This window comes from Notolepis coatsorum (genome assembly GCF_963971535.1).
Source record: "Notolepis coatsorum genome assembly, chromosome: 15".
NCBI classification, from domain to species: Eukaryota; Metazoa; Chordata; class Actinopteri; order Aulopiformes; family Paralepididae; genus Notolepis; species Notolepis coatsorum.
The window spans coordinates 25481905-25509158 of NC_140179.1; the positions used below are offsets into that span (position 1 = coordinate 25481905).

General features: G+C 47.3%; 1 protein-coding gene across 1 annotated transcript; it reads right to left on the reverse strand.

Annotated features, from left to right (window-relative positions):
- Nucleotides 1-12882: 12882 nt before the first annotated feature.
- On the reverse strand, nt 12883-13344 carry LOC311241857 (cold-inducible RNA-binding protein B-like; the record flags this gene model as incomplete). Its single annotated transcript, XM_084330791.1, has 1 exon — nt 12883-13344. One exon carries the CDS (start codon nt 13342-13344, stop codon nt 12883-12885), a length of 462 nt encoding a protein of 153 aa, XP_084186917.1.
- Between the last annotated feature and the right edge of the window lie 13910 nt (nt 13345-27254).

Consider the following 27254-nt stretch of genomic DNA (forward strand, 5'->3'; position numbering starts at 1 on the left):
CTATTTTTCCCTTTTTACGGGTAAATGGGTTGACTACAGGGTGGGCCGTGGCTAGGTAGCCTAGCCAGGTAGCGTTAATCCTGTGCCCCGGCGGGGTTTTGAACGGTGTTCCCACCTGGAAGCCGATGCTTGAGGCTCGGCGGGTGGCAGTAGAGCTATACTACTGCAGGATGGGCTGACTGTTTTCTGTCCATAGTAGCGTTGAACGCTATGCTATAGTAGTGTAGTGGGCTACTGTTTGTTCTGTCTCTCTGCTACGAGAATGTCTGTCTATGCTACAGCTTTCTCTCCTCTCAACCATTCATGCTGACGGTCAATCGGTGTCTATTGGGGGAGTAGTGCGGGGGGGCTTTGTTTACCTTTTTGGGTAAATGGGCTAAGGTCTAGGGCTGGTGTGCTGTTGTGAATATTATGAATGAATGCGGGACTGGTTCTCTCTGGTCCGCCTCCCCTTAATGTTGTGTACATGGGCTTGCTCATTCTACAGTATTTTCGTGGTGTTCTTTTATTCATTAACCCCTGCATGGTGCACACCACAATGGAGGTTGCTTTTTGCAACCACCACTGGTGCTCCGTGTTAACATCAGTCCTTTGCTTTTGACATATTGAAACAGTGCCCCGCCCGGCCGACGCCATGGGTGGGTCGGCCTGGCGAGTGGCTGGTGGGCTGCTAAAGCCTGTACCGCCACGGTATGGAATTGGCAGCGATTAGAACTGTGTTCGAATTGCTGTTTTTTCTATAAAAAAAATGGTGTCTGGTGGCGGGGCCTTGAGGGCCAGCCGACGTCGACACATCGCGCGAGGTTGTTGACGTTATTAGCTTTGACCTAGCCGCAAGCTATAACCGCTCAGGGTTCCCCTCTCCGCAGGGGATTTTGGTCTTCTGCTGGAGCGCGGGCGGTATTGTCCTAGGCCCCACACCGCCTCACACCGCGCAGCCAGATGAAGAGAGAGCACGGCCTCGTCAGCGGCGATGACGAGGCCCTCGACAGGCGGCCATGTTTTCCCCCGCCAGAGGTATCCTGGGCGTTGAATCGACAGGTGTCCACAAGGCCGACAGCCTTGGCGGCCGAGGGATCGGCCATGTTGGATGGGCTCGGCTTGAACAACAAGCCGTCACCGTCCTGCCGCAAGCAGCCCGCTCTCCGATCACTCCCTCCCCCAACAAAAAGGGGGCTCTGATTGTTTCCTTTGGCTGCGGGCCGCGTGCCTTCGTTGAAGCGCGGGCGGCCCCACTTTTCGCTTCTCATGGGGACAGGGGCTGACACCCAGTTGATGGCTGAGCCTGGGTCTGTCCGTGAGAATGTTGTGCTGTCAAGCGGCTCCCACACCATAAGCTGTGTTGGTTGAGCCTGGTGTTACGTCTGTCAACTATAAGTGTTGTCAGCAGGGGGGCTCGAAACCTTTTGAGGCACACAGTGCGGGCTTCCCCGGCCTCGCCTTTGCCAGGCCAGGTATCATGTTGGTGCCTCCCACTCCTGAAAGATTGGCAGTGGTCTCGCAGGCACGCGTGATTTGGGTGGTAGTAATATCACAGCAGGGCTACGGTGTGTAGGAACCCATGGGGTCCTCACGCCTTGCATGTCCGGCTGCAGAACAACTCTTCAGCATGTTCTGGAGGGGTGTTCAGTGGGGGGGCTTTTGTCACCTAGATTGATGTCAGCTTCCCCCGTATCAAACCGGCCCTTTCTGTCGGGGTCCCCCCCTTGGGTGCGATTGCCTCGTAGGTAGTGTCAGGTTCCGACCCGACTCCACGGAACGCTCTGCTCGCAAGGGTCCAGGGTTGGCTACGCACAGCGGGTGGGACCGGGCCAACTATCTACAGTTCCTGGCGGACCTGCGCCACATGGCGGCGGGTGCGTTGGGAGTGTCATCACATATGACTATGGCAGTACCATATGTCGAGGTGGATGGAGAGAACGCTGAGGCGGGGACTTGTGTTTACACAACCCCACCCGTTTTTGGGTTTGGTACAGACCCTATTGTCAGGGTCACCTGCAGTGACAGCTCTGGTCAACGAGATCCAATCTCTGTGGACGAAGCAAGCCATCGTCGTGGCGTTCTCCTCCCGGTGTTCTCTGGTGCCTGAGAAATCGGGAGGGGGGGGGGGGGGTCAGACCCATGCTGGACCTGTCCCATGGGAAGGTTCAGCATTTTTTGGATCGTCTCCTACCTGTTGAACACTGTCAGGTGGGGGTCTGGTTCTCCTCCATAGACCTGTAGGATGCGTATTCGCATCTCCGATCTTCCATCCTAGGGCTTACCTACGCTTCCTTTGCAGGGTTAGCGTATGAGTACCAGAGGCTGCCGCTGCACACACACACACACAAGATCAAAAGGCATGAATCCTCTCCAACACCTTTGAACTTCGCAGTACATGGTGAGGCCTCTATATGCAAATTCCATTGATTACAGCACACACATACACACACACACACAAGGGCATGGGCACATTGTGAGGCCTATATATGCATGGTTGTGTAGCATATGTAAAATTCAATTGATTACAGCACACACACAATCAAATATATAGCACATGGTGATGCCTCTGCCTCTATAGCATGAAACTATCGATTTGAACATGCATGTGTGTTCATAGCAGAGTCGTGATAGCATTGATTACAGCACACACATACACACACACACACACACATCAAAGGGCATGGGCACATGGTGAGGCCTATATTTAAATGCATGGTTGTGTAGCATATGTAAAATTCCATTGATTACAGCACACACACAATCAAATATATAGCACATGGTGATGCCTCTGCCTCTATAGCATGAAACTATCGATTTGAACATGCATGTGTGTACATAGCAGAGTCGTGATAGCATTGATTACAGCACACACACACATACACACACACACATCAAAGACTTGTACCATCTCCAACACCTTTGAACTATGGCGAGGCCTGCATATGCACACACACACACACACAAGGCCATGCAACCTAAAGCTACACAACTTCAAAGGGCGTGCATCTACACACACACACACACACAGCCATGCAACCTAAAGCTACACAACTTCAAAGGGCGTGCATCTACACACACACACACAGCCATGCAACCTAAAGCTAACGTGTAGCAGCACATGGTCATCAACTATATCGATTTGAACATAAAACAATATTCACATTGCAACATGACATACCACGTCGACCACCACCGCGTCCCACGTCTGACTCGTGTGATGAATCAGACCCATAACACCTCCGACCCAAGCCGAGATCATCGTCAGATGACTCCGGAGCTAGAATATAATAAATGCATATCAGCGTTGGTTTGGCGAACTAACGTTACATAGTCACAGTATACAATGATTCAAATAAGCGTTAGGTAAATCATCAAATACACGTTTCACACACACACACAATCACATGCATATCGGCGTTGGTTTGGCGAACTAACGTTACATAGTCACAGTATACAATGATTCAAATAAGCGTTAGGTAAATCATCAAATACACGTTTCACACACACACACACATATATATAAGACCGTGTAATTACCTGGTGGTTCCCAATCGGCGCTCCCATCAGATTCGTGGGCGGTCGAATCGCTGTCCCCTGACTCGGATGAAGAAGATATGACCACCGCAGCCTTCCTCTTCCTCGAACTGCGTCGGGGTGAGCCGGTCCCGGTCCCGGGGCGAGACGCGTTGCTGGGCCCAGCAACGGTCTCACGGCTCTCTCCGATCGGAGCTACCAAAGACGTTGGTGCTGCTGCTGCTTGAGCAACCGCGGGTCCAAACGCCAGCTTCGTCTGAACAAACCGACCCGCCGCCGGATTGTCCCCTCGCTTACCTACACTACGTCTCCTCATACTGAAATAATAATCTAAATGAAACTACTAACTGATCAAACTACTATTACTACTACTGAAATAGACTACCTAGACTACACACTAATCCCTCACAATAGTACTACTACTTAGCACGACTAAGTACTTTCTAAAGCACAGCTGAAACCTTACAATTAGTCTGATACTATACTGTATAACACTATAAATATAGACTATAGGCTGATCTCAATTCAAATATCTCTCTCAATCTCTCTCTCTCTATCGCTCTATCTATCTCTCTCTCTCTCTCTCCTCCAAAACCTCGTCGATTCTGGGATCGCGCAAACGTTTTATACCTGTGGTCACATTGGCCAGGTATGCTGGCCAATCAAATGCCAGATTCATTGTGGGGTACAATATTCACCCTCTTGTGATAGTGTTAGAAAATAGGGGGACACTGCCACCTAGTGAAATTTGAGAGGAAATGCAGTTTCCGGTTCAAATTTTCTGCCAAAAGCTTGGCGGTGAAGTTCAGACGGGGAAAATCGAAAAAAGATGTAAACAGATCAAAGACGCTGTAAAGCGTCTTAGGCACCTTGAGCATGGCCGGGAATGACGTGAAAAGACGTTTCCCGGCACCCAAAGTGTTAAATTTTATTTTGAAAAACTTTTATTAAAAAAAAAAAAAATAATAAAAAAAAACGTTTATTTTGAAAAAAATTCTAAAAACGGAAGTCCCCGCCCTTACAACCCCTCCCCTTCCGAAACCGGATGTCCCGCCTCCTAAACCGGATGTCCCGCCTCCTTGAACCTCTCGACCAATCAGAGAAGCCCTAAGGGGTCATAAATCATCTCAAAAAGGGGGCGTGGGCGTGGTTACAATCCATCAAACTTGGCTATATGCCCTTATAAGGTATGACATACCCCTAAGTCCCGCCCCTTAAACCTCTCGACCAGTTAAAAAGGGGGCGTGGCTACAATCAATCAAACTAAAAGGTGCGTGTTTTGCATAATGTGACAGAAGCTGCCTCGGTTGCTCGGGAGTAAGATGTTCTGCCTTATTTCAGGGCCTGCTTGATGTGAGGTTGTGAATGTTAATGTATTATTGTTATGCTTACCGTTCACCGCTGCCACCTATATTACCCTACCTGGTTGGGTGTATCCCACTGGACAGCTGAAGACCTTATTATAATACCAAGATCTGAGTTTTTTTTTTTTTTTTTACTCTTATTTTTCTTTTCTTTCTCTTTATTATTTTCTTTTACCTAAGGGGCTCGACGGGGGCCTGAGCGGCTGGCTCCATAGGTAGAACACCTCCAACATAAGCACATTATGTGTGGATTAGTTTCTGAAGGGTATTTTGGGCACCTTGTTTTTTATAGGTGTCAGGGGGGGGGGGGGTTACCGGACTTGTACATTCAACATGCTTAACTGATCAGACGTCTGTTTTGCTTTTCACCTGCAGTTGTGCTGAGCTCTCTATAGGTTCCAGATGCATGGCCTCTCTCATCTACGATCGACTATGATCTAGTCTCATCTATGATCGACACTGGTGATACCATGGGGCTGAAAGGGTGCTCTGTCAATTTTGTGAGTTGGAATGTTAAATCACTCAACCACCCAGTAAAGCGTAAGAAGGTACTTACACATTTAAAACAACTCAATGCAGACATAGCGTTTTTACAGGAGACGCATTTAAAAACTGCGGACCATGCTCGACTGGGGGGAGGATGGGTGGGACAGATGTATCACTCCAACTTCCACACAAAGTTTTCTTTTTATTTTTTGCGAGGCCCCCCTTCCCGCGAGGCCCTTTTTCATCACAGACCTAAAATCTAGTTTTGCTTATATGCTTATATATTTCACATTAGACACATTTGTAGAATGTTCCTGGCTCTGCGGCTCTGCAGCAGACATACTCACTATTGGAGCTCTGGGGCTCTGCAGCAGACATACTATTGGTTTCAACGAAGGGAGGGGTTACATCATGTGTACGCCGGCGTGCGTCAGCTGCGTTTGACTATTTCGCGCGTGCAGCTTTGGAGGTTATGCTTAGTTATGCCAGCCAAAACGAAGAGGACGGTCATTCGGCAGATGGACTGAAGATGAAAGTTGTTGCATGTTAGACAGTTCAGTCAGGCTAGCCATCCCGGCTAAAGGCAGGGACAGCTAGTTAGCTTTAGCTACGTTATAATATTGAGTGCTAACGTGTGGTTCAGTCGGGATAGCCATGATGATGTCGGCTAGTAGCTAGCTTAGCTAAAGGCTAACTAGCGTTAGCTAACCTAGAGAGAGCGCGTGCAGCATTGTTATGCCAAGATGAAGAGGACGGTCATTCGGCAGATGAACTTCGTCAACTCCACGCGGTTGTCTCCATCCTCTTGGACGTTTGGTGAGTTTTGAATGGACTCTATTCTATTCCCGCCGTGGATATCTCTCTCTCTCTCTCTCTCTCTCTCTCTCTCTCTCTCTCTCTCTCGGGAGCCAAACGGGCCGGCTAGCTGTTGTAGTAGCTAACGGTGTGTCGTGTGTGGCCTGGTGTCAGCACCTGGTGCGAGGGAGGTGAGCTTGGTGTTTCATTATGAGAATATCTCCATGCTCAAGTCGGCTATAGTCCGCAAGGGACTTGTTGCCGGCACCGCTATGGTAAACACCACTCTGTAGTGGGACGTGTATTGCCTTCTTTTTCCCTTCTCTCTTCGGATGAGAAGAGGAAAACACAGCGGCTGTCTGAAGTGTTGGCCTGTATTGTTTTTCTCACGTTGTACAGTTTTTCAGTGGTAGCCGCATAGCTTGCTTCTGCGTTAGCTAGTGGTTAGCGATAGCCGGGTTGAGCTAACTGTTAGCCAGTTAGCTGTTTAGCTACGACGTTAGCTGCTCGTTTTCGCTCGGCTGGGAACGTTAGCTTGATGCTATCAGTTAGCCTAGAGTTAGCTGTTAGCTTGTGCTACGACCATTGACATTAGCCGTGAGAATAGCAGGCCCTGGCACTCTGACTACGACATCATCTTTGACAGAAGATGTAGTCGGGCCTGCACCATGACAAGGCTCCGGCCATAGCTTCTTTTTGTCCCGCCAGCGAGAGGCCTTTCGTCAACGTGGAGACCTGTGTTGCGGCCTTTCGCCCTGCGTTCCTTGGTGCAGGTAAGATGTCCATTGGACATTACCCCACTCTTCCTTCCTTCCCCTCCCGAATGTTTTGTTAATAACGATGTTTTTTTCCAGGCAAAACATATGTTACTTCACAACATTTGGAGATAAGACATGTGCTGTGTGTGAATTGTCTTGGTCGTTTGTGTAGCTTGGGTAGCGTTGGCCAAAGCTGTGTGTGGCCTGGTGTCAGTACCTGGCTACTCTATTTGCAGTTAGCCTATTTAGCTGATGTCGGCCATTGGCTCCTTGCTACTTTGTTTTCTCTGGTATAGACCCTCTTCTCTTTGGATTTAAGTGTTGATCTTAGTCCTTTTGGATCTATGTATATTCATGTTGCCTTTGTGAAGTTATCTTTTCCTTCTGTTTTGTTCTTCCATTAAAAGTTGAATATCCTTTAGGGGCTCATCTTTGCTTATCTCTCTCATACATGCTCTCTCTCTAACACACACACACAGACATGCTCTCTCTCTCTAACACACAAACACACATGCTCTCTCTCTCTCTCTCTCTTTCTAACACACACAGACATGCTCTATATCTCTCTCTAACACACAAAATGACATGCTCTCTCTCTATATATTTCTCTCTCTTTCTAACACACATATACATGCTCTCTCTCTAACACACACACACAAACAGACATGCTCTCTCTCTATCTCTCTCTTTCTAACACACACAGACATGCTCTATCTATCTCTCTCTCTTCAATTCAAATGGGCTTTATTTCACATTCTTGTATTTCTCTCAGTAGGTATGGGAGTTTTGAGTTATTGTCGATGTTTTCAAAGTCTCTTTGGGTGTTTGCAATTTGTGGGAAGTATGTCTTGGTATAGTGGGCAGGTTGTTAAGAAGTGGAGCTCGGTTTCCACCTCATCTTGTGTGCAGTGGGTCTGTCTTTGCTTGGGAGCCAGGTCTGCCTATGGCGGCCTTTCTCGATGGCTAGGCTGTGCTCGCTGAGTCTGTACCTAGTCAAGGATCTTCAGTCACAGTGCTCAGGTATTCTGCCACTGTGTACTCTCTGTTTAGGGCCAAATAGCATTTCAATTTGCTCTGGTTTTGGGTTGTTTCTTTCCAATGTGTCTCTCTCTCTCTCTCTCTCTCTCTGGCCTTGCTCTGGTGGAGGGTCAGGGGCATTGCCGGGTCTGTGCAGCGATAACACTGTATATTGACTGTAGAACGGGAGCTCTCTCTCGCTCTCTCTCTTGCTATATGTTGACTGTATCATGCCCAGCCTCGGGCAGCGCTATTATTTAAGAATATGTTGACTGTATGAAAAAAAAAGAAAAAAAAAATTATATATATATTTCTTTTTTTACCTTTTAGGGGGGGGGGGGGGGGGGGGGGCTCGCGTTTAAATCTTGCACAGGGCCTCGCATTTCTCCCAGGCGGCCCTGGTTGTGGCTATGTTTGTGAAGAAAATGTTTAAGTAATTGGCTACATCCAGCTTGTCTGTGATGAGCGTGTTGTCCGTTTTTATGTTTATGTTTGAGAATCTGGTTTTAAGTTTTTTACTGCAGCCTAGTTGATTATTGAGTAATTTCCAAAGTTCACATGGTTTGTTTTTGTTTTCCTCAGTTTTGTCATTGATGAAATTCTTTTTTGCAGTTTTGATCATGGAGTTTACGTCGTTTCTTAGTCTGTTTCTTTCCAGTTTGAGTTGTCACGTGGGCTTGGAGTTCACTGCTCGTGCTTTTGGTAAGCTTTGACTGACTTTTACGAAACTCAGAGCATTTTTTGTCTCTGGTTTTCATAGCGGCCAGTATTTCGGAGCATCCACGGCTCAGCGTGATTTTTTACCCTGGTGGTTCTTAGGGGGGCCATGTCGTTTAGTATTGTTGAAAATTTGGTTTTGAAACCAAGCCATGTTTCTTCAACCAGTGTACCATTGAGTTCATCTGACCAGTCCAGACTCTCCAGTTCAAGGTTAAAGGCCTCGCTAGAGTAGATTTTGAAGTCTCTAGATGTGACTGTTTTGTGGCAGCCAGCCTTTTGTTTTAGCTTTTTGCGGGTACAGAATATCATATAATGATCACTTAAATGACTGCATGCTATAACCCCTTTATTGGAGATCTTGGACTTGTCGGAGGTCAGAATGAGGTCAATGGTAGTCTGAGTTGATTCACATACACGTGTGGGTTGTGTGATTAGCTGGCTGAGGCCGTGCAGATCACAAAACCTACCTTATGACTTGAAGACGGGTGCATCTTTTCGTTGCATATCCGTGTTCCAGTCTCCAATAAGAATTTTGTCTACATCCTCAACTCCAGCTAAACACCCGTCAAGTGTATCATAAAAGCCACTATGATCTGGCGGTCTGTAGATTGAGCCAACCAGTAGGGATTTCGCCCTTTCGAATAGGATTTCCACCCATACAGTTTCAATTGATTCATGATTCAGGTCATTTCTGTTGATGAATTTGGTGTCTTTGTGTATGTACATACAGACGCCACCTCCATGTTTGTTCCTATCATTCCTGATTATTGAGTAGTTCTCAATCTCTATCTCTGGATCTTTTACAGAATCGTCAAGCTTAGTTTCTGAGAAGCACAGTATGTTTGCCTTACCATTTATGAATAATTGTTTGATTTCATCCAATTTGTTTTTTAGGCTGTTTATGTTAAGGTGGAAAATGTTCAGTCCATTAGAGTTGGTTATTTCATTGATGTTGTCCGGTTTGAAGTATTGTTCATTTGTGATCTGTTCCTCTGTGTGGGGCGGGGGGGGCTTTGTTGTCGTGGGTGGGAAGGGGGGAGGGGGAGGTCGGGTCCCACGCCGTGCTGGTACAACAAAGGACTCGTTCCTGGTTGATTTCGCTGTTAGCTCTGCTGGCTAGCCGGCTATCGGGCGTCGAGATGTTTGAGTCCCGCGTCGAGTTGGTCGTCATGGTTGTGACCCTCGGTTCACCTCCTCTCGTCTCTGCCTCACGTGTGCTCGTCTGCTGCGGCGTCATTGGGGGAAAGTCGCCGTCCGCGCTGTGGATGTAGCTGCGGGTTGAGTTGTTGATGTTGTTGATCGCGATGGGCACCTCCATCGCTTCTTGTGCTGCCAGACCAAGTCTTCTAGCCTGAGTTCTGGTCAAAACCGGGCCTGGGTTTAATTGAATGTCTCCCGAAAGTAGCAGAACCAGGATGATCATGGTCCTACGGTCCAATCTGCCAGTTGGGGGTACGTTTTTACGTACCGGGCTAGCTGTTACTAACGCGTGTATAGCCGCTGTTCCAACGTCTAGATGTTACTTTTCCGAGCCATTGAGAAGGTAGAAGTCACTGTGGGTCTCGTTTAATCCGTTTTCACTTCTCTCCACTTCTGATTGATTTTGATTCATTGATGAATTGAGGTATGAGTCAGAGACTGTTCTATCCAGTCCTCGACAGAATGCTGCAAGAGCTTGAGAGCAGGTTCTCATGAGTTGGAGAACAACGTATGAGAGGCATACAGGCATGTTATCCAGCCTCAGACCAGTTTCTCTCAGTGGAATTGCTGCAACCCCTCGCCACACATTACAATATCCAACTACTGCCAGAGGAGATCACAGTTGCAAAGTGTTTCCTGGCCAGGACAGGCAGAGATGCAGTCCCTACTATCCAAAGTGTATTTTCCCTCCTGGATGATAATAATAATAATAATGCATTTTATTTATAATGCGCCTTTCAAGACACTAAAAAAAAAGTCCACAAATGAATGAAAAAATTATATAGGATCAAATGAAAACTACTACTTGCTAAAAATCGATGTTTACAAGTACTAAAAACCAAAGAAAAATACCAAACACTAACAAACATTCAGCACAGACAATGGGGATTTTTTTTTAGATCCAGGGCTAGGAGAAAAACATCCGGGCCTAAAGCCCCGGAAGCCCAGGGCTAACGACGCCACTGCTCGGGACCTCGGGTGAACGCAACATTTATTTTCAATGAGAAACAAACAAAGTGCAATAAAAAAAAAGGATACATTCACTGTGTTCTGCCTCATTTATTGATGAAACGAAACCAACATCAACACAATGTACCACCAAGAGCGGAGAGTTTAGTCTCTCAAAAAGCGCTGTTGTTGTTGTTAGCTTACATGCTAACGTGAATGGGATCGGCCATAGCATTGCGGCTAGGCTAGCTATCTTAGCATAGTAGTTGAATGGATAAACGTTATTTAACATTGCAGAATGGGTACAATACAATACGGCTCAATACAAACAATTGTTAAGGGGCCCAGGGGGTGCAGACTGTTGTAGTTTGGTCAAATCAAGCTAATTTACATCATGCTCTAAAAAAAGAAAATTCTGCTGAGCGGGCTGTGGGGCGGGGAGCGCTTGGTGCGCAAATGAGGCTGAGCGCTGAGCGAGCGAGAGCGGCTTGGGGGGGGGGGCCCATGAGAGCGGAACTCAGCAGTCTAGAGCGAAGAGCGGATTTCTCGGCCGCTCCGCGCCGCTCCGCGCCGCTCACATGCTCAGGCGTGTAGTTCACCAGTCTGAAAGGAATTCACTTTTTTGGGAAACTGAATATACAGGACCCTCGGCTAATCTATATTTAAGATTAAAAAAATTACGTGGCTCAGGCATTGCTGCCTAGCAACACTTAGGAATGTACTACAAAACCCAAAAGCCTGTTTGAGCTACTAAATGGATTTCTCAGTCAATAACTTGGCAGGAGGTGGTTGGACAAGCATTAAAATGAAGGATAACTCAAACAAAAGTAAAACAGCCGTATTGAATTTCCCCTACATCTGGGGGAAAACAGGAGCTGCTTAACAGTGATATGGTAGGAATGGTGCTTGAGCTGCAACATAATGCCCCTTTTCCACTGCATGGTACCTACTCGACTCTACTCTACTCTACTCGGCATTTTCGGTTTTCCATTACCAAAGTACCTGGGTACTTTTTGGGTACTTCTTTAGTCCCTGCTCTGTCGAGGTTCCAAGCGAGTAGAAGTGGTACCAGAAAAGTGACGTGAAACACTGCAGACCACTGATTGGTCAGAAGAGAGAAGCGTCACACGTTGGAGCGTCTGCACAAAAACAGAAAGCCGCCATCTTTAATGCCTCGCTTAGGATTCATTATTTGTTTGCAGCAGGAACAAGTGCAATAAACAAAAAAGGATAGATTCACTGTGTATTCTGCCTCATTTATTGATGAAACAAAACCGACATCAACACAATTTGCCACAGAGCGGAGAGTTTAGTCTCACAAAAAGATCGCTGATTTGTTAAGCTTGTTGTTAGCTTAGGTGCTAATGTGCTTGCGTTTTAGCATGGCTAGCGTACACGTGATCAATATAACTCGCTATTGATTGTTTGTACTAGTAACGTTAATGCTAGTAGAATAGACACAACGTGAGGTAATCACCATCCATTTTAAACCGGTTATTACCTAATGCTAACGTTAGCAGATAGACGCGAGAGGTAACGTTAAAGCTTGTTGTTAGCCTAATGCTAATGCTAACGTTAACGTTAGCAGACAGACACGAGAGGTAACGTTAAAGCTTGTAGAATAGACACAATGAGAGGTAACGTTAACGTTAGCAGAATAGACAACGAGAGTCTGGTTAATGTTGTTATTGATTGATTGATTGAAAACTGTGTTTACTCTGGCTTGCTCCAAGCCCTCACGGACATAGCTATGCTGGAGCTCTCATGCTGTACGCCAGCGGCCCCGCCTCCCCACACGGAGACAAACTGAGTACTACCTGCAGTGGAAAAGGAACGAAGTACCAGGTACCTAAAGCGGATAGAGTAGAGTAGGGTAGAGTCGAGTAGGTACTATGCAATGGAAAAGAGGCATAATAGAACTACAAAGAGAATCGGGTCAACAACACGTGGACATTTCTTAAGGGAGCGCATCTTTTAAATACAGCCAGTCAATGGATGATCTTGAATCGGGGAGAGTTTCTCGTGTGCAGCATAGCTGTATGATCCAGAGCGCGCCCCATAGCTAACCCCGCTTCTAACTACTCCCTGTATCCACCGCCACTGCTGCTTCTGTATCCACCACCGCCGTAACTCCCACCGCTACGCTCTCCGTAGCTTCCACCGCCGCCGTATCCTCCTCCGCCGCCGTATCCACCACCGCCGTAACTCCCACCGCTGCCATAGCTACGTTCTCCGTATCCTCCACCGCCGCCGTATCCTCCACCACCGCGACCTCTGCCGCCGCCGCCACCCTGCCCTGCTTCATTCACACGAATGGCTCTGCCGTCCACAGTCTTGCCGTCCATTCCATCCATCGCATCTTTGGCGTCCGCTGCGTTTTCATATGTAACGAAGCCGAAGCCGCGAGACCGTCCTGTCTCTTTGTCTTTGATGACGTTGCATCTGGCAACGTTTCCGTACTTTGAGAACACTGCCGCCAACGAGTCATCGGTGGTGTCGTAGCTCAGTCCGCCGACGTAAAGTTTTCCCTCGTCTGACATCTTTTGTCTGTAAGCTACAGTAGCAAACTCGTGGCAAATGGAGGACCCGTGCGGTGCTGCTGCAAGTGAAGAGTGGGAGAGGTGAGACATAATTAGCATAGTAGGCAGTACTATAGGTGAGGTACATTCCTTAGTTAGCAAAGTTCATAATAGTACAAGGTTATTTCAGTCGACGACAGCCAATTGGGCGTGTTTCGGTAAAATGGTTTTGTTTTTGTAGGGCAGTGCAGATTGAACCCAATTATGGCCAGAAGGAATGGTTGACAGCCTACATTTAATTTCTGGGCCTGAGCGGCGGCAAGAGTTAGAATTCCTTTTGGAACATCAGTGAAGACCAGAATAGAATCAAAGCCTCTGATGAATTGACCTCTCAAACCCTGCCCTCTACTCCTGATCCTCCAATCACAACGGTTGCTTTCCTCTGACAAAACAGTTTGTCCAAGGGAAGCAACTTTGTGATTGGATCAATAAAAGGGGGCGGAGCTAATGTTACCGGCCTCCTGAGTAGGGTATATCTGCAGAGCCGCAAGCCCAACGTCTGGGCGGGGCTTCGGGGCTTGTACTCTGTTTGAAGCGGGACTTCGGGGCTTGTACTCCGTTTGACTGTGTGTGGGCGGGGTGTCGGGGCTCGTACCTTGTTTTGCACTACTGCGCATGCGGATGAGGGGGGGGAGGCAGGGGCGGTTCTAGCATCAGACCTTTAGGGGGGATCAGCCCCTAGAGCAGTAGCATAATTTCACTAAATGCCATGGTCAGGCAAGGGAGGGGGCGGGGGGGTAAAGGGGGGGATTTCTTTTGTCAAATCAGTTGTGCAATAGTCCATTTTGGTGAGTTGTTTCTATATAATTCACTTATGACATTTAGGTAACATTAATGAACAACTACAGTATTAAGGAGACAACTACAGTATGTAAGTAGTAAACCTATTATTATAATTTTTTATTCCAGTCGATCATAATGATCATGATCATATTACGGAGCGCTCACTGCGTTCGAGAGAGAGAGAGAGAGAGGGAGAGAAAGAGAGGGAGAGAGATAGAGAGGGAGAGAGAGAGAGAGACTCACATTTTTGTGACATTACACATACTTCTGCAGTCCCTCCCGCCGTCCCTCTCTCTCTCTATATATCTATCTATCTCTCTACCTCTCTCTCCCTCCCTCTCCTCACTAGTTCTCTGCCTGTCAAACCCCGTTTGAGGAAGTGTCGGGTTACACTATGCCTACGTCCCCGACACACACATAGTCAAGTTTGTGTATGTGTGTGCCCGATGAGGGAGAGAGATGGCGCACACACATTACACACACTTCTGCAGTCCCTCCCGCTGTCCCTCTCTCTCTCTCTCTCTCTCTCTCTCTCTCTCTCTCTCTCTATCTCTCTCTCTCCCTCTTGCTCGTTCTCTGCCTGTCAAACCCTGTTTGAGGAAGTGTTGGGTTACACTGCACTACAACCATAGAGGGGGCGTTACTGCAGATCAATGCTATGTCGACGTCACAGAAACCGTCAAATCAGAACAGTTTAGTTGAGTGAGGGAAGATCTCGTGAACTCGAGACTAGACTGATGAGTCAATATGGTAATTAGAGACACAGACCCATTGATACTAACCTGTATTACTATAAAACCATGCACAGAAAAAAGGCATTTATAATGCATGTCCCGTTTAAATCAACTTTCCAGCCCCTGTCAACTGTCAAATGATGTCAACTGTCAACCTGAATTAACATTCAGTATTCAATATGGTCTGATATTAACATTCAGTATTCAATATTGTCTGATTCAATATTAACATGAACATGTTTGAGTTCCATTTGAATAATATAAATAATGTTTGGTAAGGCTGTCCCCGAAGCCTGTTTTTGGGATTCAAACTTCATCAGGGTTCTTCGAACGACGTTCGAACCTTTGTTTTTAATTAAAAAAGTAAAATTTAAAAAGATTATTCAATTTTCTTTATACTCTTTTTTATTATTATTTTTTCCTCAAACTAAATCCTCAATTTGAATAAAGTGATTAATCTGATTAAATGAGTCTTTTTTCTTTTATTAAATCAACTTTCCAGCCCCCTGTCAACTGTCAAATGATGTCAACTGTCAACCTGAATTAACATTGAGTATTCAATATTGTCTGATTCAATATTAATTCAGTATTCAAGTAGAACAGCTAGCTAGCCGTTGTGGACACTCACCTTTCCACAGCAAAACGGTAGGCAAGGCACCTTGGTTGAGAAATGCAGGCTTCAATCTATGTTGTTTAGTCTATCTGTTCAGTACTGTTTCAAGATGCACAATGAGATCTTCTGAGAGAATTGTTGAATATATATAGAACACAAATGTTCTAGAATGTTTGATTATGACATCATACTGTGACATGACAAATGTTCTAGAATGGTCTATTATGACATCATACTGTGACATCACAAATGTTCTAGACTATTCTATTATGACATCATACTGTGACATCACAACGGAACATGTTTGAGTGCCATTTGAATAATATAAATAATGTTTGGTAAGGCTGTCCCCGAAGCCTGTTTTTGGGATTCAAACTTCGTCAGGGTTCTTCGAACGGACTTTCGAACCTTCATTTTTAATTAAAAAAGTAAAAAATAAAAATTATTATAAATTCTTTTTTTTATATATCCTCAAACTAAATTCTCAATTTGAATAAAGTGATTCAAACTTCGTCAGGGTTTTTTGAACGGCCGTTCAAACCTTCGTTTTTAATTATTCTCATTTTCCTTTAAAACATTTTTTTTATCCTCAAACTAAATCCTCAATTTGAATAAAGTGATTAATCTGATTAAATTTGTATTTTTTCTTTTATTAAATCAACTTTCCAGCCCCCTGTCAACTGTCAAATGCAGGGGCGGATTTAGGATTATAGGAGATCCGGGGCTTAGCCCAGATAGGTGCCCCCTTTTTTTTATTTATTTTTTATAATTTTTTTATTTTTTTTTAATTTAATTAACCTGTACGTGCAATTTCCTGCAATATAGAGCCTTCAATCTTGACCAATAAAGCTGCTCTTTTCACTATAAAACTCAGTTAACCATAACGTAGTTATGGTTAGATTTATATATTGGGGGGGGATATATCATATTTTTCATATGATCAAAAAGTGGTGGAGCAAGAGCATACCTTTGCTCCCCCAAGTTCAATAGTGGGAGAGCAGAGATGCTCCGAATGCTCTTATGGCCAGGCGTCTATGATTCACTGATACAAAGTAAAATAGTGCAGTGCAATAAAATAGTTAGTAAAATAGAATAAAATAATGCAATAGTGCATTGCAATAAAATAGTTATCATCGTATTTTTCCGGGAGGCCGGTAAGGAGTGCATTACAGTAGTCGAGTTGGCTTGAGATAAAGGCATGGATCTGGTTTTCAGCGTCCTTTTGATTTATAAATGGCCGTACTTTAGCTATGTTTCTAAGGTGGAAGAATTAAGTTTTTGTCAACTTGTTGATTGTGATTTAAGGGGAGACACTGCAGGTGAATAGGGTAAAAAAATTAACTAATAGATATCACAATGAAACTTCCCCAGTTGATTACTTATATTAAGACAAGACTTTTTTGTATTACAAGTTTTCTGAAATTGTATGTTTAAATATGCAAATGAGGCATGATCTACTTAAAATGCATAATTTGCATATAATTCCAGGACAGAAATCTGAACATTGGATAAAGCAATTTTCAAAATTATTGTTTCATTTTGTTGACATATTAGAGCCAAAGGTTATTACAGAGGGGACTTTTGATATCTCTTTTTATCACTCCATAAATCAGAAAATACTCCATTCAGTCCATTTTTATTGTAAAATTCCATATTTCGCCATGTTTTTAGGAATAAAATGTGATATAAATCAGGGTATGAATGCGATATCAACAAACCCTTCTGTAAATACCTTCAGAACATAGATATGAATAGAACTGGAAGGGTTGGTGTATGTGAGTGCTACTGAAGTGGAGATTTCTGGCTCAGAGTATGATGAAAAACTCTTAAAACTCATTTTTGGGAAAACGCATTCAAAGTTCTGTATTGTAAAATGCCATACTTTTTTTTTTAAACAGATATTTACAAACACAATACCTAATCAAACCATTAGTAATAGACAACCTAAACACATGCCTGATAACTGAATAATAATAATAATAATAATAATGATGTTATTGAACTGAACAGAACTACACACAGGCTACAAACAGTGTAGTACAGTGTAGTACCCCCTAATAGGCAAAAAATATTTGAATAGATATCACTATGAAACTTTCCCAATTTGTTATGTACATATAAACTAAGAAAAAATATATAGCAAGTTTTCTGAAATGTATGTTTATATATGCAAATGAGGCACTTCCCCATTAAATATGTGCACAATTATGGATGCAATAAGGCAAAATGATGTAAAATAAACAACTAAATGTATGTTATTGATGTTTTATTGTCACTAGTTTCATAGAAGACATGTTTAGGAAGCAAAATATAACAAAATCTCAAAATCAACAAAAAAAGTATATTTGACTATTCACCTGCAGTGTCTCGCCTTAGCTTAGGTCTGAGTCTACCATGACACCAAGACTTAACTCACTCAAATACAGTTAGCAGCTGGATAGACCACAGATGGAAATTAGCTTCTGCTAAATCTGGTGCAAACATATTTGCATGTAACAATGATGAATTGTCAAAAAAAAAAAAAAAAAAAAAAAAAAAAAAAAAAAAAAAAAATTTTAAATAGATTCGGGGCTTTTCAGAAAACATTCGGGGCTTGAGCCCCAGTAGCCACCCCCTAGCTCCGCCCCTGGTCAAATGATGTCAACTGTCAACCTGAATTAACATAGAGTATTCAATAGTCTGATTCAATATTAACATTCAGTATTCAAGTAGAACAGCTAGCTAGCCGTTGTTGACACTCTCCTTTCCACAGCAAAACGGTAGGCAAGGCACCTTGGTTGAGAAATGTACGCTTCAATCTATGTTGTTTAGTCTATCTGTTCAGTACTGTTTCAAGATGCACAATGAGATCTTCTTCTTCTTCTTCTTATTTGAATTTCCGGCAGTGTAGACGCATCGTGGCGTATTACTGCCCTCCGCAATTCTTTTTATGGGCTCTTCTTCTTCTTCTTCTTCTTCTTCTTCTTCTTCTTCTTCTTCTTCTTCTTCTTCTTCTTCTTCTTCTTCTTCTACTGGACCCCATCATCAACTACATTGTCCATTGGAGTGCAGCTAATGCTGCTACTTCCTGTCTGAGCCCCCCTCCGCGGGACCCTCCTTGCCCCCTGTGATCTTATTCTGGGCTGCTTTATCCCTCTCAGCCCCCTCAGCCAATTCGCTAACCACCTCCTCCCAGTCCACTCCAGACCTTCCATTCCCAGATGTTGAACCGCTATCCTAACAATCATCTTCACCATCGCTGTTTTACCCTTAGCCTCTGCCATACCAGTAACTACCCCTGCCACGAAGGCCAAAATACCTAATTTCTCCTCCCTTCCCCTCTCTCTTTCCTCCTGCTCTACCCTCTCTGTCAAATGCCCTCCTTCAACCCCCTGCACCCTTTCTTGGCTGCCCTGTCCTACCCTGCTAACCGCCTCAGCATACGACAACTTACCCTCCCTCCTCACTCTCCGATCCGCGACCTCCTTCTTCATCACCTCACACCATATAGAACACAAATGTTCTAGAATGTTTGATTATGACATCATACTGTGCCATCACAAATGTTCTAGAATGTTTGATTATGACATCATACTGTGACATCACAAATGTTCTAGAATATTCTATTATGACATCATACTGTGACACACAAATGTTCTAGAATGTCCTATTATGACATCATACTGTGACATCACAAATGTTCTAGAATGTACTATTATGACATCATACTGTGACATCACAAATGGTCTAGAATGTTTTATTATGACAATATACTGTGACATCACAACGGAACATGTTTGAGTTCCATTTGAATAATATAAATAATGTTTGGTAAGGCTGTCCCCGAAGCCTGTTTTGGGGATTCAAACTTCGTCAGGGTTCTTCGAACGGACGTTCGAACCTTCGTTTTTAATTAAAAAAGTTAAATAAATTAAAAAAAAGTAATAAATGATTTTTTTTTATATATATAATCCTCAAACTAAATCTTCAATTTGAATAAAGTGATTCAAACTTCGTCAGGGTCGTTTTTAATTAAAAAAATAAAATTAAAAAAGATTATTCTCATTTTCTTTTAAATAAATTCTTTTTATTTGTTTTATCCTCAAACTAAATCCTCAATTTGAATAACGTGATTAATCTGATTAAATGAGTCTTTTCTTTTATTAAATCAACTTTCCAGCCCCCTGTCAACTGTCAAATGATGTCAACTGTCAACCTGAATTAACATTGAGTATTCAATATTGTCTGATTCAATATTAACATTCAGTATTCAAGTATAACATAGCCGTTGTGGACACTCACCTTTCCACAGCAAAACGGTAGGCAAGGCACCTTGGTTGAGAAATGCAGGCTTCAATCTATGTTGTTTAGTCTATCTGTTCAGTACTGTTCAGTACTGTTTCAAGATGGACAATGAGATCTTCTTCTTCTTCTTTTGAATTTCCGGCAGTGTAGACGCATCGTGGCGTATTACTGCCCTCTGCAGTTCTTTTGATGAGCTCTTCTTCTTCTTCTTCTTTTCCCGCAGTCTACTGGAATCCGTCATCCCCTACATTGTCCATTGGAGTGCAGCTAATGCTGCTACTTCCTGTCTGAGCCCCCCTCTGCGAGACACTCCTTGCCCCCTGCGATCTTATTCTGGACTGCTTGGTCCCTCTCAACCCCCTCATCCAATTCCCTGACCACCTCCTCCCATTTCAGACCTTCCATTCCCAAATGTTGAACCGCTATCCTAACAATCATCTTTACCCTATCTGTTCTACCCTTAGCCTCTGCCATACCATTAACTACCCCTGCCACGAAGGCCACAATACCAAATTTCTCCTCCCTTACCCTCTCTGTGAGGATTGGCTCGTTCCCCGCCACACGCTTCTTCAAGGTACTGTGTTGATTGGTGCATTCCCCGCCACACGCTTCAGGAGCGATTACCAATTCCATCACGCACCTGTCGTAGTTTGTAATTAGCGCTCCAGAGGCTTCATATACTCGGACCTTCTATCAATCGTTGTCGGGTCGTTTTGATTACTACTGCTACTGCCTGTCTCCCCCCGTTGTGGTGCCTCGTCTACTTTCCCTCCAGGACATCTTTGGATCGCCGCTGGTGTATATCTTGATCATCCGTTTTGGAGCTGTGCCTCGTTGCCCGCTTTACGCGTTTGCGCTTTGGTGAGTTTTTGGAAACAAACCTTTTTGGATTATCTGTTTTTGTGTGTTTGGATAACACTGAAGAAATACCGTTTTTGTTTTGTATTGGACTCAGCTAAATTGTGTGTTTGGATAACACTGAAGAAGTACCGTTTTGTTTTGTACTGGACTCAGCTAAATTGTGTGTTTGGATAACACTGAAGAAGTACCGTTTGTTTTGTACTGGACTTGTGTGTAGTTTACACCGAAGATCAAGTCACTTGTATTTCATACTGGACTCAGCTAAAGGAGGACCGAACTGCACTGCCTCTGTGTACTGTTGGACTGTTGTTGATCTCTCTCTCTCTCTCCGTTTCCACTCCGAGTTGGATCTGGGAGTATCTGCAGAGCCGCAGCGGTGCCTACGCCGATTCCCTACCTCTAACACCGGGAGGATCTGCAGAGCCGCAGACAACTCTGCCGAAGGCATTCTCCTTTTTGTTAATTCTGATTTGTTATTTGGCTCATTTTTGATTCTGTAATAAATACGCCCTAGTGTTTGGCTAACTCTGAACTACCTGTCTGTGCCGTGCTGTTGAGGTCGGTTTCAAACCCTAACATTACGACCCGACCATGACGACTTCAGCCGACACAGACAGAGTCAGGACAGTGTTGGCGGTCCAGATTGAATTGACCAACGACCACAGCCTACAGTTAGGTGCGGCTGCGGCTGCTGTACAGGAGCTCCGAGCCCAGGTCCTGCCTATTCAGGAGTCCCTTGGCTCTCTGGCTACCCTGCAGACAGCCCAGGGTAATCAGCAGGCTGATATTCTTCACCAATTACAAACGCTGAGTGAAGCATTTAACACCCTGCTTGTAACCCCACCTGCTTCAGGAGTCTCGGCCAGAGCACCACCCACAGCCGTGGCGGGCCCCGCGTCTCCCGATCCCGCACCTCGGGAGCCCCGTTTCTCCGAACCACGGTTGTTCAATGGTAACTTCGAGGATTGTGCCACATTCATCATGCAATGTGAGTTGGTTTTTCTTCATCAACCCAGCCGATTCACTTCAGAGGGAGCCAGAGTGGCTTACATGACTAACCTGCTCTCAGGCCGGGCAGCACAGTGGGTTACTGCCTCCTGGTCAATGAGGGCTGATTTTTGTTTTTCCTACCCAGACTTCGTTGCAGAGCTCCGCAGGGTTTTCCACCACCCAGCTCGTGGCCAGGACCCAGGAGCTCGGTTGGGCACCTTCCGGCAGGGCAGTGGCGGGGTCACCGACTACGTGCTGGAGTTCAGACTGGCCGCAACGGAGAGCGGTTGGAACGATCAAGCGATTCGTCTCACCTTCATGAGGGGGCTCAACGACGCTGTAAGGGACCAGCTCGCGACCCGTGAGGAGCCTGAGTCCCTCGAGGACCTATTCAACCTCGCCATTCGCATCGACGGACGCCTCCGGGAGAGAAGGCGTGAGAGAGCCCGACTGGGACCCCCAGAAGTTCCCCAGACCCCCCGCACTCGTGACGGTACTGCGGTCCGTCCTGCTCCCTCCACAACTGGTGGTTCCTTCCCCTCCCGTTCGGTGCCCGAGGAGGAACCCATGCAGCTGGGACGCTCACACCTTAGCCCGGCTGAACGGGAGGCCAGGTTCAGGTCCGGCCTTTGCCTCTACTGCGGCCGGGACGGGCACCGTATCTCCAACTGCCCCACCCGGCCAAAAGACCAGGCTCGCCGGGACCCCGGGAGATCCTGGTGAGCCGTTTTTCTCGTTCCCCGAACCGCGCACCACCTAGCCGTCTGATGAGCGTCACCCTGGCCTGGGCGGACCAACGGGCGACGGTGGAGGCACTCATTGACTCGGGTGCTGACGAGAGTTTCCTGGATTTCGAGTTTGCTACCCAGGCCAACATTCCACTAGAGGACCTTGTGAGACCCTTGGAGGTGTTCGCGTTGGACCAGCACCGCCTGGCTGACATCACTCAACGCACCTGTCCAGTCCTTCTCACCATTGCTGGTAACCACGTTGAGAGACTCCAGTTTTTTATCACCAGATCCCCTCTTGTCCCAGTAGTCCTGGGCCGGCCCTGGCTCGCGCTGCATGAGCCCCACATTGCCTGGTCCTCCGGTACCATCAGGGAGTGGAGCTCCTCCTGTCATGCCCAGTGTCTTCAGGCGGCGTCCTGTCCCTCGCCCCGGAGATCCCTTTGTGAGCCGCCCCCGGACCTCTCGACTATACCCCCTGAGTACCACGACCTCGAGGAGGTTTTCAGTAAGTCCCGGGCTCAGGCCCTTCCGCCTCACCGGCCTTACGACTGTGCCATCGACCTCCGCTCTGGGGCTCCCCTTCCCGGCAGCCGCCTCTACAGTCTGACCGTCCCTGAGAAGGCAGCGATGGATAGATACATCTCTGAGTCCTTGGAAGCAGGCCTCATTCGGCCTTCCTTCTCCCCGGTGGCAGCCGGTTTCTTTTTTGTTGGGAAGAAGGATGGAGACCTTCGACCCTGCATCGACTATCGCCAACTCAACGAGATCACCATTAAGAACAAGTATCCTCTTCCTCTCATGAACTCCACCTTCGAGCCTCTCACCCAGGCTACCGTCTTTACCAAGCTGGACCTCCGGAGTGCCTACCATCTGGTCCGTATCCGAGAGGGCGATGAATGGAAGACCGCCTTCAAGACTCCCAGGGGCCACTACGAGTACCTGGTAATGCCGCTCGGCCTCACCAACGCTCCGGCGGTATTCCAGGCGCTCATGAACGACGTCCTCCGTGACATGCTGGAGGAGTTTGTGGTGGTATACCTAGACGACATCCTCATTTTCTCCAAGACCCTCGAGGAACACATCCAGCATGTCTGCCGTGTGCTGGAGCGCGTCCTCCACAATCGGCTCTTCGTCAAGGCAGAGAAGTGCCGATTTCACTCCGACTCCGTCGATTACCTGGGCTTCATCGTGGAGAGCGGCTTGACCCGAGCTGACCCTCGCAAGATCCGGGCTGTGGAGGAGTGGCCGGAACCCACCTCTCGGAATGAGCTACAAAGCTTCCTCAGGTTCGCAAACTTCTACCGAAGATTCATCCGGAACTACAGCCAGGTGGCGGAACCACTTACCAGGCTAACCTCTCCCGCCCTGCCGTTCGACTGGTCCCCAGCGGCTTGTGCTGCGTTCCGTTCCCTCAAGAAGAGGTTCACCACCGCCCCGGTCTTGCTCCACCCAGACCCCAAGAGACAGTTCATTGTAGAGGTGGACGCCTCGGATACTGGACTAGGGGCTATCTTATCTCAGCGGTCGGCAACGGACCAGAAGGTACATCCGTGCGCCTTCTACTCACATCGTTTCCTCCCTGCCGAGAGGAACTATGACATCGGCAATCGGGAGCTGCTGGCGGTTGTGGCTGCCTTGGAGGAGTGGGGTCATTGGCTAGAGGGGGCCGAGGAACCATTCACCATTTGGACGGACCACAAGAACTTGACGTACATCCGTGCTTCCAAGCGCCTCAACGGCCGGCAGGCAAGATGGGCCAGCTTCCTCAGTCGGTTCGACTTCTCGCTGACCTTTCGCCCTGGTTCCCGCAACACGAAGGCCGACTCCCTGTCCCGGTTACACTCCAAGGGGGCTCCAACCACTGAGGACCCGACTCCCATCCTCCCAGAAGCCAGGGTGGTGGGAGTGGTCACCTTGGGCATCGAGGGGGTGGTAAGGCGTGCCCTACGCTTCCATCCCGCTCCCGGCAATGTACCTGTTCGTCGCCTCTTCGTCCCCGACTCAGTCCGGTCCCGGGTCCTCCAGTGGGGCCATACCAGCCGGTTCGCCTGCCACCCGGGCGTTCATCGCACGTTCTCCTTCCTGGCTCGTCGATTCTGGTGGCTCACCATGAGGAACGACGTCAAGGAGTTTGTTCTGGCCTGCGCGGTCTGCGCCAGCAGCAAGGCCTCCCACCAGGCACCCTCCGGGCTATTGCAGCCGCTTCCCATTCCGAGCTGCCCTTGGTCCCATGTGGCGTTGGACTTCGTCACGGGTCTTCCTTCGTCCCAGGGGAACACGTGCCTACTGACCGTGGTGGATCAGTTCAGCAAGGGGGTTCACCTCGTGGCCCTTCCCAAGCTTCCCTCGGCTGCCGAGACGGCGGACCTCCTGACACGCCACGTGTTCCGCCTCCATGGGTTTCCCCAGGACGTCGTCTCGGACCGCGGGCCCCAGTTCACTTCCCAGGTATGGCGGGCTTTTTGCAAGGGATTGGGGGCAACGGTCAGTCTTTCCTCTGGTTATCATCCCCAGACTAACGGACAAACGGAGAGGATGAACCAGAGCGTGGAGTCTGCTCTTCATTGTGTGGCTGCCGAGAAACCCGCTTCTTGGAGCCGGTTCCTTCCTTGGGTCGAGTACTCCATCAACTCCCTGGTCAGTTCTGCCACCGGCCTCTCACCTTTTGAGGTGTCCCTGGGCTACCAACCCCCTCTTTTCCCTGCACAGGAGTCGGAGGTGGCAGTTCCCTCCGTACAGGACCATCTCGACCGGTGCCGACGGGTCTGGGAGATCACCAGGACTGCACTGCTCCGGTCATCAAAGCGCGCCAGTCGTGGGGCTGACCGGCGCCGGGTCCCTGCGCCGACGTACCACCCTCGGCAGAGGGTGTGGCTGTCCGCAAAGGACCTTCCGCTTCGATCCTCGGCCAAGAAGCTTAACCCCCGGTTCGTCGGTCCTTTTGAGGTTCTGAAGGTGCTCAGTCCGGCGGCGGTGAGTCTTAAGCTTCCTGCGTCCATGCGCATTCACCCCGTTTTCCATGTGTCCCGGGTTAAGCCTGTCTCTCTCAGTCCCCTGATGCCTCCTGCTCCGGACCCGCCTCCTCCCGAGATGGTGGACGGACACCCCCAGTGGCAGGTCCGCCAGCTGATGGGCGTCCGACGGCGGGGTCGGGGGTTCCAGTACCTGGTGGACTGGGAGGGATACGGCCCGGAGGAACGGAGCTGGGTCTCCCGCCAGCTCATCATGGACCCCGGCCTGATCTCCGACTTCCATCGTTCCCATCCGGACGAGCCGGGTCGGGCTGGTCGCCGGGTGGCTCCCGTGGAGGGGGGGGGTACTGTGAGGATTGGCTCGTTCCCCGCCACACGCTTCTTCAAGGTACTGTGTTGATTGGTGCATTCCCCGCCACACACTTCAGGAGCGATTACCAATTCCATCACGGACCTGTCGTAGTTTGTAATTAGCGCTCCAGAGGCTTCATATACTCGGACCTTCTATCAATCGCTGTCGGGTCGTTTTGATTACTACTGCTACTGCCTCGTCTACTTTCCCTCCAGGACATCTTTGGATCGCCGCTGGTGTATATCTTGATCATCCGTTTTGGAGCTGTGCCTCGTTGCCCGCTTTACACGTTTGCGCTTTGGTGAGTTTTTGGAAACAAACCTTTTTGGATTATCTGTTTTTGTGTGTTTGGATAACACTGAAGAAATACCGTTTTTGTTTTGTATTGGACTCAGCTAAATTGTGTGTTTGGATAACACTGAAGAAGTACCGTTTTGTTTTGTACTGGACTCAGCTAAATTGTGTGTTTGGATAACACTGAAGAAGTACTGTTTGTTTTGTACTGGACTCAGCTAACTTGTGTGTAGTTTACACCGAAGATCAAGTCACTTTTATTTCATACTGGACTCAGCTAAAGGAGGACCGAACTGCACTACCTCTGTGTACTGTTGGACTGTTGTTGATCTCTCTCTCTCTCTCCGTTTCCACTCCGAGTTGGATCTGGGAGTATCTGCAGAGCCGCAGCGGCGCCTACGCCGATTCCCCACCTCTAACACCGGGAGGATCTGCAGAGCCGCAGACAACTCTGCCGAAGGCATTCTCCTTTTTGTTAATTCTGATTTGTTATTTGGCTCATTTTTGATTCTGTAATAAATACGCCCTAGTGTTTGGCTAACTCTGAACTACCTGTCTGTGCCGTGCTGTTGAGGTCGGTTTCAAACCCTAACACTCTCTCTATCCTCCTGCTCAACCCTCTCTGCCAAGTGCCCTTCTCCAACCCCCTGCACCCTATCTTGACTTCCCTGTCCTACCCTGCTAGCCACCTCAGCATACGATAACTTACCCTCCCTTCTCACTCTCTGAACCGCGACCTCCCTCTTCATCACCTCACACCCCCTAAATGCTACACTATGCTCCCCACCACAACTACAACACTTCAGCTGCACTCCCTCTCCACACTTCCCATATTCATGTTCCCCGCCACACCTAGCACACCTCTGCCCCTTCCTACACGTAATAGCTATATGGCCAAACTCCTGGCACCTATAACACCTAAGAGGACTCTGAACAAATTCCCTAACCCTATACATCGAGCATCACGGGGCGTCGCATCCTCGCCGACGTCTCACAGCGGCCTGGGACGACCATTTCACTGTGGGGGGGAATGACCACCGGGTCTCGGCCTCTCGCCTTTTCTCGTGTTCAACCCTCCTCCTCTCTTATATCCTTGAATTGTCACTTTTTATTTTGCTTTGAATTATTTTACTTCCTTTTCTTGATATTGTCACATATGTCACATATGTCACAAAAGGCACGGTCAAAAAAGATTCTCATCTCTTTCCTCTGACTAGAATAAAGATGATAACAAATAAAACAGAAATACCCTGAACC